Source organism: Mauremys reevesii, linkage group 22 (assembly GCF_016161935.1).
Source record: "Mauremys reevesii isolate NIE-2019 linkage group 22, ASM1616193v1, whole genome shotgun sequence".
Taxonomy (NCBI): Eukaryota; Metazoa; Chordata; order Testudines; family Geoemydidae; genus Mauremys; species Mauremys reevesii.
The window spans coordinates 24,851,267-24,864,369 of NC_052644.1; the positions used below are offsets into that span (position 1 = coordinate 24,851,267).

The 13,103-nt window shown below is 71.3% G+C and overlaps 1 protein-coding gene across 1 annotated transcript in view; it reads left to right on the forward strand.

Annotated features, from left to right (window-relative positions):
• The first annotated feature begins 2,410 nt into the window (after positions 1–2,410).
• PLXNA3 (plexin A3) overlaps positions 2,411–13,103 on the forward strand; it is a 40,146-nt gene continuing 29,453 nt past the window's right edge. The window contains 8 exon segments of the mRNA XM_039510747.1: positions 2,411–3,232; positions 6,881–7,063; positions 8,950–9,078; positions 9,265–9,365; positions 10,191–10,314; positions 10,669–10,825; positions 11,012–11,111; positions 12,916–13,030. Coding sequence (XP_039366681.1) covers positions 2,516–3,232; positions 6,881–7,063; positions 8,950–9,078; positions 9,265–9,365; positions 10,191–10,314; positions 10,669–10,825; positions 11,012–11,111; positions 12,916–13,030 — 1,626 coding nt within the window. The 5' untranslated portion in view covers positions 2,411–2,515.

Consider the following 13,103-nt stretch of genomic DNA (forward strand, 5'->3'; position numbering starts at 1 on the left):
GCTGCGGGTGTTGGGGGTCAGTTATGGGGAAGTGGGGCTGGGTGGGGAGCTCTGGCTGCGGGTGTTGGGGTCAGCCATGGGAAGTGGGGGCTGGGGTGGGCACTCTGGCTGCGGGTGGTGGGGGGCAGCCATGGGGAAGTGGGGGGCTGGGGGTGGGCACTCTGGCTGCGGGTGTTGGGGTCAGCCATGGGGAAGTGGGGGCTGGGTGGGGAGCTCTGGCTGCGGGTGTTGGGGGTCAGTTATAGGGAAGTGGGGGCTGGGGTGGGCGCTCTGGCTGCGGGTGTTGGGGTCAGCCATGGGAAGTGGGGCTGGGGTGGGCACTCTGGCTGCGGGTGTTGGGGTCAGTTATGGGGAAGTGGGGGCCTGGGGTGGGCGCTCTGGCTGCGGGTGTTGGGGTCAGCCATGGGAAGTGGGGTTGGTGGGCGGGTGTTGGGGGTCAGTTATGGGAAGTGGGGGCCTGGGGAGCTCTGGCTGCGGGTGTTGAGGGTCAGCCATGGGGAAGTGGGGGCTGGGGTGGACACTGGCTGCGGGTGTTGGGGTCAGGTATGGGAAGTGGGGCTGGGGTGGGCGCTCTGGCTGCAGGTGTTGGGGTCAGCCATGGGAAGTGGGGGCTGGGGTGGGCGCTCTGGCTGTGGGTGTTGGGGTCAGCCATGGGGAAGTGGGGGCTGGGGAGCTCTGGCTGCGGGTGTTGGGGGTCAGCCATGGGAAGTGGGGGCTGGGGAGCTCTGGCTGCGGGTGTTGGGGGTCAGCCATGGGGAAGTGGGGGCTGAGGGTGGACACTGGCTGCGGGTGTTGGGGTCAGTTATGGGGAAGTGGGGGCTGGGGTGGGCGCTCTGGCTGCGGGTGTTGGGGGTCAGTTATAGGAAGTGGGGGCTGGGGTGGGCGCTCTGGCTGCGGGTGTTGGGGTCAGTTATAGGGAAGTGGGGGCTGGGAGCTCTGGCTCGGGTGTTGGGGGTCAGTTATGGGGAAGTGGGGCTGGGGTGGACACTGGCTGCGGGTGTTGGGGTCAGTTATGGGAAGTGGGGCTGGGGTGGGCGCTCTGGCTGCAGGTGTTGGGGGTCAGTTATAGGGAAGTGGGGGGCTGGGGGGAAGCTCTGGCTGCGGGTGTTGGGGGTCAGCCATGGGGAAGTGGGGCTGGGGAGCTCTGGCTGCGGGTGTTGGGGTCAGCCATGGGGAAGTGGGGCTGGGGTGGACACTGGCTGCGGGTGTTGGGGTCAGTTATGGGAAGTGGGGGCTGGGGTGGGCGCTCTGGCTGCGGGTGTTGGGGGTCAGTTATGGGGAAGTGGGGGCTGGGGTGGACACTGGCTGCGGGTGTTGGGGTCAGTTATGGGGAAGTGGGGGCTGGGGTGGCGCTCTGGCTGCAGGTGTTGGGGTCAGTTATAGGGAAGTGGGGGCTGGGGAAGCTCTGGCTGCGGGTGTTGGGGGTCAGCCATGGGGAAGTGGGGGCTGGGGGAGCTCTGGCTGCGGGTGTTGGGGTCAGCCATGGGAAGTGGGGGCTGGGGTGGACACTGGCTGCGGGTGTTGGGGGTCAGTTATGGGAAGTGGGGGCTGGGGTGGCGCTCTGGCTGCAGGTGTTGGGGGTCAGTTATGGGGAAGTGGGGCTGGGGTGGGCGCTCTGGCTGCGGGTGTTGGGGGTCAGTTATGGGAAGTGGGGCTGGGGTGGGCGCTCTGGCTGGGTGTTGGGGGTCAGCCATGGGGAAGTGGGGGGCTGGGGGGGGCGCTCTGGCTGTGGGTGTTGGGGGTCAGCCATGGGGAAGTGGGGGGCTGGGGGGGGGCACTCTGGCTGCGGGTGGTGGGGGTCAGCCATGGGGAAGTGGGGCTGGGGTGGGCGCTCTGGCTGCGGGTGTTGGGGTCAGCCATGGGAAGTGGGGGCTGGGGTGGGCACTCTGGCTGCGGGTGTTGGGGTCAGTTATGGGGAAGTGGGGGGCTGGGGGGGAGCTCTCTGGCGGGGGGAGGTCCCCCTCTGTCTAACCCCCATCTCTCCCGCTTCCAGGCCTGCCGCCCCCTGCCTGCCGAGCATCCCACCATGGCCGCCCCACTGCTGCTGGCGGCCCTGTCGCTGCTGCTGCTGCTGCCCGCCCCGGCCAGGCCAGGGGCCCCCCCTCCGCCGCTCCCTCCCTCCTCGGCCGCCCGGGCCTCCTTCTCGGTGCCGGACGGGGGGCTGACCCACCTGGCCGTGCACCGCGAGACGGGCGAGGTCTTTGCTGGCGCCATAAACCGGGTCTACAAGCTGGCGGCCAACCTGAGCCAGCTGCGGGTGCATGGGACGGGGCCGGTGCCGGACGACGCCCGGTGCTACCCGCCGCCCGCCGTGCGGCTCTGCCAGCACCCGCTGGCCCCGGCCGACAACGTCAACAAGCTGCTGCTGCTGGACTACGCGGGCGGGCGGCTGGTGGCCTGCGGCAGCGTCTGGCAGGGCGTCTGCCAGCTGCTGCGCCTGGGCGACCTGGCCAAGCTGGGCGAGCCGCACCAGCGCAAGGAGCACTACCTGTCGGGCGGGCGGGAGGCCGACGCCATGGCCGGCGTCATCCTGGAGCAGCCGGGCCAGCCCAGCCGGCTCTTCGTGGGCACCTCGGTGGAGGGGCGCTCCGAGTACTTCCCCACCCTGTCCAGCCGCCGCCTGGCGCCCGAGCCCGCCAGCCCCGAGATGTTCAGCCTGGTCTACCAGGACGAGTTCGTCTCCTCGCAGGTCAGGGTCCCCTCGGACACCCTGGCGCTGCACCCGGCCTTCGACATCTACTACGTCTCGGCCTTCGTCTCGGGCGCCTTCGTCTACTTCCTCACCCTGCAGCTGGACACGCAGCAGGCGGCGCTGGAGGGAGCGGCTGGGGGGCCCGGCGGCGGGGGGGCCCCCGGGGCCGAGCGCTTCTTCTCCTCCAAGCTGGTGCGGCTCTGCGCCCGCGACGCCGAGTTCTACTCCTACGTGGAGTTCCCGCTGGGCTGCGCCCATGCTGGGGTGGAGTACCGCCTGCTGCAGGCCGCCCGGCTGGCCAAGGCTGGGCGCCGGCTGGCGCGGGCGCTGGGGCTGGCCGAGGGGCAGGACGTGCTGTACGCAGCCTTCGCCCAGGGCCAGAAGAACCGGGCAGCGCCGCCCCGCCAGAGCCTGCTCTGCCTCTTCACGCTGGACGAGCTCAACCGGCGCATCCAGGAGCGGATCCAGAGCTGCTACCGCGGCGAAGGGCACCTCTCCCTGCCCTGGCTGCTCAACAAGGAGCTGCCCTGCATCAACACGGTACCCAGGCGCCGGGAGCCTCACGCAGCCCCCGCTCAGCCCCACGGCCCGGCTCCCCTCCCAGAGCCGGGGAGAGAACCCAGGAGTCCTGGCACCCAGCCCCCTCTCCCCTCCCAGAGCCGGGGAGAGAACCCAGGAGTCCTGGCACCCAGCCCCCTCTCCCCTCCCAGAGCCGGGGAGAGAACCCAGGAGTCCTGGCTCCCAGCCCCTCGCTCCCCTCCCAGGGCCGGGGAAAGAACCCAGGAGTCCTGGCTCCCAGCCCCCCGCTCCCTTCCCAGGGCCGGGGAGAGAACCCAGGAGTCCTGGCACCCAGCCCCCTCTCCCCTCACAGAGAGAGAACCCAGGAGTCCTGGCTCCCAGCCCCCCTCCCCTCCCAGAGCCGGGGAGAGAACCCAGGAGTCCTGGCACCCAGCCCCCTCTCCCCTCCCAGAGCCGGGGAGAGAACCCAGGAGTCCTGGCTCCCAGCCCCCCCGCCCCTCCCCTCCTAGAGCCAGGGACAGGCTCCCAGCCTCCGCTGTTCTAACCCACCAGCCCCCACTCCCCTGTCAGAGCCGGGGAGAGAACCCAGGAGTCCTGGCACCCAGCCCCCTCTCCCCTCACAGAGAGACCCCCGGAGTCCTGGCCAGCCCCACTCCTCCCAGAGCCGGGAGAGAACCCAAGAGTCCTGGCTCCCAGCCCCCTCTCCCCTCCCAGAGCCAGGGAGAGAACCCAGGAGTCCTGGCTCCCAGCCCCCTCTCCCCTCCCAGAGCCGGGGAGAGAACCCAGGAGTCCTGGCTCCCAGCCCCCTCGCTCTAACCCACCAGACCCCACTCCCCTTCCAGAGCCGGGGAGAGAACCCAGGAGTCCTGGCTCCCAGACCCCCTCGCTCTAACCCACCAGACCCCCTCCCCTCCCAGAGCCAGGGAGTGGGAGGGAAGGTGGAGGCTGGAGGTGGTGAGAGTATCTTGGGGCAATGGAGAGGGTGGGGACTGGGGATGTATTGGGGAGCTGGGGGGCTATTGGGAGGCCGGGGGTGCAGGGTGTATTGGGGAGCTGGGGGGCTATTGGGAGGCCGGGGGGGCAGGGTGTATTGGGGAGCTGGGGGGCTATTGGGAGGCCGGGGGGCAGGGTGTATTGGGGAGCTGGGGGCTATTGGGAGGCCGGGGCGGGGTGTATTGGGGAGCTGGGGCTATTGGGAGGCCGGGGGCAGGGTGTATTGGGAGCTGGGGCTATTGGGAGGCCGGGGGGGCAGGGTGTATTGGGGAGCTGGGGGCTATTGGGAGGCCGGGGGGCAGGGTGTATTGGGGAGCTGGGGGCTAATGGGAGGCCGGGGGCAGGGTGTATTGGGAGCTGGGGCTATTGGGAGGCCAGGGGCAGGGTGTATTGGGGAGCTGGGGCTATTGGGAGGCCGGGGGCAGGGTGTATTGGGAGCTGGGGCTATTGGGAGGCCGGGGCAGGGTGTATTGGGGAGCTGGGGCTATTGGGAGGCCAGGGGCAGGGTGTATTGGGGAGCTGGGGCTATTGGGAGGCCGGGGGCAGGGTGTATTGGGGAGCTGGGGCTATTGGGAGGCCGGGGGCAGGGTGTATTGGGGAGCTGGGGGCTATTGGGAGGCCGGGGGGGCAGGGTGTATTGGGAGCTGGGGGCTATTGGGAGGCCGGGGGTGTATTGGGGAGCTGGGGGCTATTGGGAGGGGGGGGCAGGGTGTATTGGGGAGCTAAGGGGCTATTGGGAGGCCGGGGGGGGGGGTGTATTGGGGAGCTGGGGGGCTATTGGGAGGCCGGGGGGGGGTGTATTGGGGAGCTGGGGGCTATTGGGAGGCCGGGGCAGGGTGTATTGGGGAGCTGGGGCTATTGGGAGGCCGGGGGTGTATTGGGGAGCTGGGGGCTATTGGGAGGGGCAGGGTGTATTGGGAGCTAGGGGCTATTGGGAGGCTGGGGGGTGTATTGGGGAGCTGGGGGCTATTGGGAGGCCGGGGGTGTATTGGGGAGCTGGGGGCTATTGGGAGGCCGGGGCAGGGTGTATTGGGGAGCTGGGGGCTATTGGGAGGCCGGGGCAGGGTGTATTGGGAGCTGGGGGCTATTGGGAGGCCGGGGCAGGGTGTATTGGGGAGCTGGGGGCTATTGGGAGGCCGGGGCAGGGTGTATTGGGAGCTGGGGGCTATTGGGAGGCTGGGGGCAGGGTGTATTGGGGAGCTGGGGCTATTGGGAGGCTGGGGCAGGGTGTATTGGGGAGCTGGGGCTATTGGGAGGCTGGGGCAGGGTGTATTGGGGAGCTGGGGGCTATTGGGAGGCCGGGGCAGGGTGTATTGGGGAGCTGGGGGCTATTGGGAGGCCGGGGGCAGGGTGTATTGGGGAGCTGGGGCTATTGGGAGGCCGGGGCAGGGTGTATTGGGGAGCTGGGGGCTATTGGGAGGGGGCAGGGTGTATTGGGGAGCTGGGGAGCTATTGGGAGGCCGGGGGTGTATTGGGGAGCTGGGGCTATTGGGAGGCCGGGGCAGGGTGTATTGGGGAGCTGGGGCTATTGGGAGGGGCAGGGTGTATTGGGGAGCTGGGGCTATTGGGAGGCCGGGGCAGGGTGTATTGGGGAGCTGGGGGCTATTGGGAGGCAGGGTGTATTGGGAGCTGGGGCTATTGGGAGGCCGGGGTGTATTGGGGAGCTGGGGCTATTGGGAGGCCGGGGGTGTATTGGGGAGCTGGGGAGCTATTGGGAGGCCGGGGGCAGGGTGTATTGGGAGCTGGGGCTATTGGGAGGCTGGGGGCAGGGTGTATTGGGGAGCTGGGGGCTATTGGGAGGGGGGGGCAGGGTGTATTGGGGAGCTAAGGGGCTATTGGGAGGCCGGGGCAGGGTGTATTGGGGAGCTGGGGGCTATTGGGAGGCCGGGGTGTATTGGGGAGCTGGGGCTGGGAGGCCGGGGGTGTATTGGGGAGCTGGGGGCTATTGGGAGGCAGGGGGTGTATTGGGGAGCTGGGGGCTATTGGGAGGCCGGGGTGTATTGGGGAGCTGGGGCTATTGGGAGGCCGGGGGCAGGTGTATTGGGAGCTGGGGGCTATTGGGAGGCCGGGGCAGGGTGTATTGGGGAGCTGGGGGCTATTGGGAGGCCGGGGGCATTGGGAGCTGGGGGGAGCTGGGGCTATTGGGAGGCCGGGGGTGTATTGGGGAGCTGGGGCTGGCTGGGAGGGGGCAGGGTGTATTGGGAGCTGGGGGCTATTGGGAGGCCGGGGTGTATTGGGAGCTGGGGGCTATTGGGAGGCCGGGGGTGTATTGGGGAGCTGGGGCTATTGGGAGGCCGGGGTGTATTGGGGAGCTGGGGGCTATTGGGAGGCCGGGGGTGTATTGGGGAGCTGGGGGCTATTGGGAGGGGGCAGGTATTGGGGAGCTAAGGGGCTATTGGGAGGCCGGGGGGGGGGGTGTATTGGGGAGCTGGGGGGCTATTGGGAGGCCGGGGGTGTATTGGGAGCTGGGGGCTATTGGGAGGCCGGGGTGTATTGGGGAGCTGGGGCTATTGGGAGGCCGGGGTGTATTGGGAGCTGGGGCTATTGGGAGGGGTGTATTGGGAGCTGGGGGCTATTGGGAGGCTGGGGGGGGCAGGGTGTATTGGGGAGCTGGGGCCGATTGGGAGGCCGGGGGGGGGTATTGGGGAGCTGTCCCTGACCCCCCCCTCTCCGCAGCCCATGCAGATCAATGGGAATTTCTGCGGGCTGGTGCTGAACCAGCCGCTGGGGGGGCTGCAGGTCATCGAGGGGCGCCCCCTGCTGGCCGAGCGCAGCGAGGGGCTGGCCAGCGTCGCCGCCTACACGTACCAGGGCCACTCGGTCGTCTTCCTGGGCACCCGCGCCGGGACCCTCAAGAAGGTGGGACACGCGCCGGGGGAGGGGGAGGGGGGGCTCCACCCATCCGCCCCCCGAGGGAGGGGCCTTCCCAATGGGCCTCAGACCCTCCCTATATGTCTGTTCCCCCAGCCCTGCCGGTGCCCCTCACTCCCGATCCGCAGCCCCTGCCAGCCTGGGCTCCCCCAGCCCTGCCAGTGCCCCTCACTCCCGACCCGCAGCCCCTGCCAGCCTGGGCTCCCCCAGCCCTGCCAGTGCCCCTCACTCCCGATCCGCAGCCCCTGCCAGCCTGGGCTCCCCCAGCCCTGCCGGTGCCCCTCACTCCCGATCCGCAGCCCCTGCCAGCCTGGGCTCCCCCAGCCCTGCCGGTGCCCCTCACTCTTGACCCGCAGCCCCTGCTACCCTGGCCCCGGGCTCCCCCGCCCAGCTCTGCCGGTGCCCACCCCAAATCTGATGCCTGGAAGGGGAGGGTATTCCCAGCCCTGTCCCCCTGACAGACCAGAGTTGGGGGGCAGCCCCCACCCCCCATCCCCAGGACAGAGCTGGGGCCCATTGACCATTAGCCAGGTCCCCTCCTTCGCCCCAGCCACTCTCAGCTGGGAAGGGGACACAACAGAGGGGCTGCGGGTCGGGAGTGAGGAGCTCCAGCAGGGCTGGGGGGAGGGTGGATGATCTGCCAGCTCAGCGCCATGGGGCGCGGTCCCCTCCTGCCCCCCCCCCCAACTCCCCGCGAACCAACTCAGTTCCTTCCAAACTGGCTCTTAAAAAGCCAACATCAAAGGGTGGCGGTTTGGGGTGGAAAATGTGTCTGGGCAAAAGTTAACCCTAGAGCGGCTGCGCCACAGAGAAGGGACGGTGCCCAGGGCCCCCGCCCACCCCCAGTCCTGCCGGTGCCCCTCACTCCCGACCTGCAGCCCCTGCCAGGCCAGCCCTGCCAGTGCCCCTCACTCCCGACCCGCAGCCCCTGCCAGCCCAGCCCTGCCAGTGCCCCTCACTCCCGACCCGCAGCCCTGCCAGTGCAGCCCTGCCAGTGCCCCTCACTCCCGACCCACAGCCCTGCCAGCCCAGCCCTGCCAGTGCCCCTCACTCCCGACCCGCAGCCCCTGCCAGCCCAGCCCTGCCAGTGCCCCTCACTCCCGACCCGCAGCCCCTGCCAGCCCAGCCCAGCCCCCCACAGCTCCTCCATCCTCTCTCCCTGCCAGCTGCCATGCCTGGGGAGTCCCAGGGGCTCAGTGTCTGGAGTGTCAGGCTGGCTGCCCTGGCCCTGACCCGGGAATTGGGTTACATGTGGGGGGGTCTCGCCTGTCTAGCTCTGAACTCCTGACCCCCCTGGGGGGGCCGCGACCCCTCAGCCTGTAAATGGGGCTAATTCAGTTAGGCTGGTGGGGAGGGGGAGGGGAGAAGCTGGGGGACTGAGGGGGGCTGGGTGCACGGAGGAGAAATAGGGGGGTGGGAGGTGGCTCCTCTCCCTTGACACTGGCTCCCTTGTCTGAGCTCTCAGCCCCTCGCCCTGGGGGTGACCCCGGGGGGCTGCGGCCCCCAGCTCTGAAAGGACCCTTTGTCCCTGGGGAGGGGGGGCTGGGGGGGCTGCTCTGGGTCAGACCCCCTGTCAATGGGCCCTTGTTGGCGGGGATGAAAGGGGTCGTTGAGCCTGCCTGGTGTGGGGGGGCTGAACCTCTGGGCTGGAGGGTAACGGGGGAGGGGGAAGGGGGTGGCTGGCAGGTGGCGGGGAGACACCGATACTGCTCTCCCCTCCCCCCACACCTCCTTGTGGGCCCCCCTTGCATGCGGCTGAACATGGGGGGCAGTGCAGAGGTGTGGGGTTGGGGGGTCGAGGGAGGTGGGTGGCTCGGGATGGCTCAGGTGGGGCGGGGGGCTGGGGGCATCTCTCTCTCACAGCTCCCCCCCAGGTGCGGGTAGACGGCCCCCAGGACGCCCACCTGTACGAGTCGGTGCCCGTGAGCCCCGGGCAGCCCCTGCTGCGGGACATGGAGCTCAGCCCGGACCAGAGGCACCTTTACCTGCTGAGCCGCGGAGAGGTGGGACTGGGGGGCAGCAGGAAGTGGGGCCCCTGGCTCCGGGGGGCTGAGGCTGGGGGAAGGGGGGCTGGGGACTGAGGTGGAGGAGGGAAGGGGGCAGGCAATGGGGGAGGAGTAGCTGGGAGGGGCTGCTGTAGGGGAGGGGGTCTGATGTACCACCCCAGACGCTAAACCCTCCCTCCGCAGGTGGTGCGGCTACCGGTGGAGACCTGTGGCCAGTACCCCACGTGTGACGCCTGCCTGGGCTCTGGGGACCCCCACTGCGGCTGGTGTGTCCTGCACAACCGGTGAGACACCCCTGGAGCCCGGAGAGAACCCAGGAGTCCTGGCTTCCAGCCAACCTCCCCCACTCCCCTCCCAGCACTGGGAGAGAACCCAGGAGTCCTGGCTGCCAGCCTAGCCAGGGGTCCCACCCCGTGTGTGCTGGGGGGTCTCTGGCCTGTTGGAGGAATGCGGCTCCCCCCTCCCCGCCAGCTCCTGGCCAAGCCCCCCCTTCCCTTATCAGAGTGCCCGGAGCAGAGGGGGGAGGGGGCGCGGGGGGTGGTGGAAAGTCTGGGGTTGGGGGCGGGGGGGGGGGGGGGGGGGGGGCACACCCAGGGTTGTGGGGAGGGACTGGAACTGGCAGCTCTAACCTGGGAACATGTAATAAATTAGCAACCGCCCCCCCCCCCCAGCTTGGCCAGGCAGTGAAGGGGGGATTAGCCCTATTCAGAGCCCCTCCCCCACCCCCATCTCAAGAGGGGGAGATGGAGCAGCCGCCCCCCCGTAACTCCCCCCAACCTCTGCCAGAATCGCACCTCCCGGCTCAATATAGGGGTGGAGCAGAGATCAGCCCCCCTGACTCCCCCCGAGTTCTGCTGGTGCCCCTCACTCCCGACCCGCAGCCCCCCCCGGCGGGTGAGGGGCTCCTGGCACCGGATGCTGTGTCCCCAACTCCCCAGGATCCTGCACTAACGAGCCCCCAGGGTGGAAGCCACTGGCTGGTTAATGAGCTCCCTGGGCTGACCCTCCCCCAGCGCTGTGAGCTCCCCCTGTGACAGTGCCTGCCCGGCGCAGCGAGTGGGGAGCAGACCGGGGGGTTCCCAGTCTGTGCCTGACCTCCCCCCACGCAGGTGCTGCCGGGAGAGCGAGTGTCCCCGGGCACTGGAGTCGCAGCGGTTCGCGGCCGCGCTAGGCCCCTGCCCCCGGCTGCTCGTGGAGCCCAATAACGTCTCCGTCACCGCGCCCAGCGTCCTGGTGAGTGCGGGGGCCGGACGCCTGGGGCCTGGCTTGGGAGATGGGGGGACAGAGGGGAGCAGCCCCCCGGTGTCTCTGGAGAGGGAGGGGATGGGACCCCACCCCCATCTCCACCCCCCCAAGTCTGGGGGGGATCCTGCCCCCTGTCGCTTGGCCCCTGGGGGGGACCCCGCCCCCCAGCCCTAACCCCCCAAGTCTGGGGGGACCCCACCCCCATCTCTAACCCCCCAAGTCTGGGGGGACCCCACCCCCATCTCCAACCCCCCAAGTCTGGGGGGGATCCTGCCCCCTGTCTCTTGGCCCCTGGGGGGGACCCCGCCCCCCAGCCCTAACCCTGTCTCTCTGGGGGTCTAGCTGCAGCTGACGGTGCAGAACCTCCCGGACCTGGGGCCCGGCGTGACCTGCTCCTTCGAGGGCCTGGGGCAGAGCGAGGCCGAGGTGCTGCCCGGGGGCCTCATCCGCTGCCAGTCGCCCACCCCCCGGGAGCTGCCCCCTGGTACCGGCCCCCACGGTGAGTGGGGGGGCCAGGCAGGAGAGTTCAAAGGGCAAAGGTCAGGGCCGGGGCAACAGGGGAGGGCAGGGCAGAGGGCAAAGGTCAGGAACACATTTGGGGGTAGGGGTTATAGCCCAGGGGGGGTCTCTCTGCGGGGGGGGTTCAGCCCTGCCCCCCATGACGCTGCCCCCCCGGCCCTCCCAGGTGACGCTCGCTCCGTACGGCTTCAGCTTCGCTCGCTTGAGACCGGGATGGACTTCGCTGGCGCTGACTTCGTCTTCTACAACTGCAGCCTCCTCCCATCGTGAGTCCCCCCCGCCGGTGCCCCTCACTCCCGACCCGCAGCCCCCGGCCCCGTCCCTCACTCCCGACCCCCGGCCCCTGGCCTCGCCCCTCACTCCCGACCCTCGGCCCCCGGCCCCGCCCCTCACTCCCGGCCCACAGCCCCCGCCCCTCACTCCCGACCAGCGGCCCCCGGCCCCGCCCCTCACTCCCGACCCGCAGCCCCGGCCCCGTCCCTCACTCCCGACCCGCGGCCCCGGCCGCCCCTCACTCCCGACCCGCGGCCCCGGCCCCGCCCCTCACTCCCGGCCCGCAGCCCCGGCCCCGCCCCTCACTCCCGGCCCGCAGCCCCGGCCCCGCCTCACTCCCGACCAGCGGCCCCCGGCCTCGCCCCTCACTCCCGACCCGTGGCCCCCGGCCACCCCCCTCACTCCCGACCCCCGGCCCCCGCCCCCGCCCCTCACTCCCGACCCGCGGCCCCGCCCGCCTCACTCCCGACCCGCAGCCCCGGCCTTGCCCCTCACTCCCGACCCGCGGCCCCAGCCTCGCCTCACTCCCGACCCGTGGCCCCTGGCCCGGCCCGCCCCTCACTCCCGGCCCCGGCCCGCCCCTCACTCCCGAGACGCTGCCCCCGGCCTCGCCCCTCACTCCCGACCCGTGGCCCCCGGCCCCGGCCCCGCCCCTCACTCCCGGCCCCGGCCCGCCCCTCACTCCCGACCCGCGGCCCCGGCCCCGCCCCTCACTCCCGGCCCCCGGCCCCGCCCCTCACTCCCGACCAGCGGCCCCGGCCCCGCCCCTCACTCCCGACCCGCGGCCCCGGCCCCGCCCCTCACTCCCGGCCCCGGCCCCGGCCCCGCCTCACTCCCAGCCCCGGCCCCGGCCCGCCCCTCACTCCCGACCCGCGGCCCCGGCCCGCCTCACTCCCGACCCGCGGCCCCGGCCCCGCCTCACTCCCGACCTGCGGCCCTGGCCCCGGCCCGCCCCTCACTCCCGGCCCCGGCCCCGCCCCTCACTCCCGACCCGCGGCCCCGGCCTCGCCCCTCACTCCCGACCCGCGGCCCCGGCCCCGCCCCTCACTCCCGGCCCGCCGGCCCCCGGCCCCGCCCCTCACTCCCGGCCCCCGGCCCCCGGCCTCGCCCCTCACTCCCGACCCCCGGCCCCGGCCTCGCCCCGCACTCCCGACCCCCAGCCCCGGCCCGGCCCGCCCCTCACTCCCGACCCGCGGCCCCGGCCCCGCCCCTCACTCCCGACCCGCGGCCCCGCCCCTCACTCCCGACCCGCGGCCCCGGCCTCGCCCCTCACTCCCGACCCGCGGCCCCGGCCTCGCCCCTCACTCCCGTCCCGCAGCCCCCGGCCTCGCCCCTCACTCCCGACCCGCAGCCCCCGGCCCCGCCCCTCACTCCCGACCCGCGGCCCCCGGCCACGCCCCTCACGCCCGACCCGCGGCCCCCGGCCCCGCCCCTCACTCCCGACCCTCGGCCCCGCCCCTCACTCCCGACCCGCGGCCCCCGGCCCCGCCCCTCACTCCCGACCCACAGCCCCCTCGCACTCTGTGGGTGGGGGGAGCCTGTGTCTCTCATTGGGGGGTGGGGGGGGACAGATGGCTTCTTGGTGGGGCCGGGCTAATATAATCCCCTCCCCTACTTCCTCCCATGAAAACACGAGGGGGCGGGGGAGGGGCAGTGGTGCCAGCATTGTCCCTGGCCGCAGGGAAACAATGGGTCTGGGAAGGGGTGGGTGGGCGCCCAACATCTGGGGCATGGGGGTCAGTCGGGTGGGGGAGGGGGAGATTCCCCCCCCCCTTAACCCTTTGCTGCCCTCCCCAGGTGTCTGTCCTGCGTGAGGAGCAGGTTCGCCTGCCAGTGGTGCAAATATCGGCACGTCTGCACCCACGATCCCCAGGAGTGCGCTTTCGCAGAGGGGCGGGTCAGCACCACTGAGGTGGGTCCCTGTGTAACCAGCCCTCTGCCCCGCCCCAGAGCCAGACACATCTCAGCACTGGACGAGGGGTCCC